The 905-nt window shown below is 56.6% G+C and overlaps 1 protein-coding gene across 1 annotated transcript; it reads right to left on the reverse strand.

Annotated features, from left to right (window-relative positions):
• Positions 1 to 219: 219 nt before the first annotated feature.
• Positions 220 to 905, reverse strand: MONBRDRAFT_39397 (uncharacterized protein; the record flags this gene model as incomplete). The annotated part of the gene is made up of 2 exons (XM_001751108.1): positions 431 to 905; positions 220 to 318 (listed from the first exon to the last, which is right to left on the reverse strand). Coding segments are annotated over exons 1-2 (396 nt in total), but the record flags the coding sequence as incomplete, so codon positions are not given.

The following is a 905-nucleotide window of genomic DNA, read 5'->3' on the forward strand; positions in this document are numbered from 1 at the left end:
AACTTTTAGAGAGCCCGTGAATTGGGCTTGATGGAGCGTTGATACGCACAATTTCCATTTCATTGAGCTTCTCGACGGGCACGCCAGCCACCTTGGCATAATGCGTCTGTCAGCGTTGTAAGATGGAGCGCAAAAACGGCCAGAGAGCCATGGGAATTGGTTTGCATGATGAGTGGGCACAAGGAGGGATATGCAACAAGCGGGCTGAACACCACCGACATTTTCGTAGTACTGGTCTTTGGTAAGCTTGATGGCAAGCAGCAAGGCGACGGCCAACAGGCGATGCTCGTTTAGGGGAGTGACGATGACACGGCCCGACTGTTTTGACAAAAACGCGATAAATGAGGCGTGGGCCGAGCCTGGCAAACGAGTTTGGCAGAGACGGGAGGGCATCAAGGGTACAGATTCAAGTCCAAGGTGGGTTGCTGACCTGAACCATGCGTTGAACCAGGGCAAAGGCGGTGATGATGGCTTCACAACCGGGGTGAGCATACTCGTGTTGACGATGGGCATAGGTGACGAGATCCATGGAAGGGATGGAGGCGGCATCAAAAAGGGTCGGGGGAAGTGGGGGGAGTGTTGGTTCCCGGTCACCGCTGAGGTCGCGCATGTACTCGGCTAGGCAGGCAATGAGACAGCGTTCCTGATCAAAGGGTGGACCGTGGCAGAGTTGCGCAGCAAGCTGAAGAAGCGTGGCTGGTGCGTCGGCTGGTGCCGTTCCGGCCATTCTGGCGGTCCATGTGGAGGCCCCCCGAACCGAATGCGCGGGCCAAGGCGATGGAAAGCGCGAAATGGGGCTTTTGATGTGATCCTTGCTCAGAACGCTTGCAGCTGTGGTTAGTGAAAGGTGTTGATGAAGCGTGAAGCAGAGGCCAAAGGCTGGATCGGGGAGAGGTCGGCGGGAG

Source organism: Monosiga brevicollis, genomic scaffold (assembly GCF_000002865.3).
Source record: "Monosiga brevicollis MX1 MONBRscaffold_277 genomic scaffold, whole genome shotgun sequence".
Classification (NCBI taxonomy): Eukaryota; class Choanoflagellata; order Craspedida; family Salpingoecidae; genus Monosiga; species Monosiga brevicollis.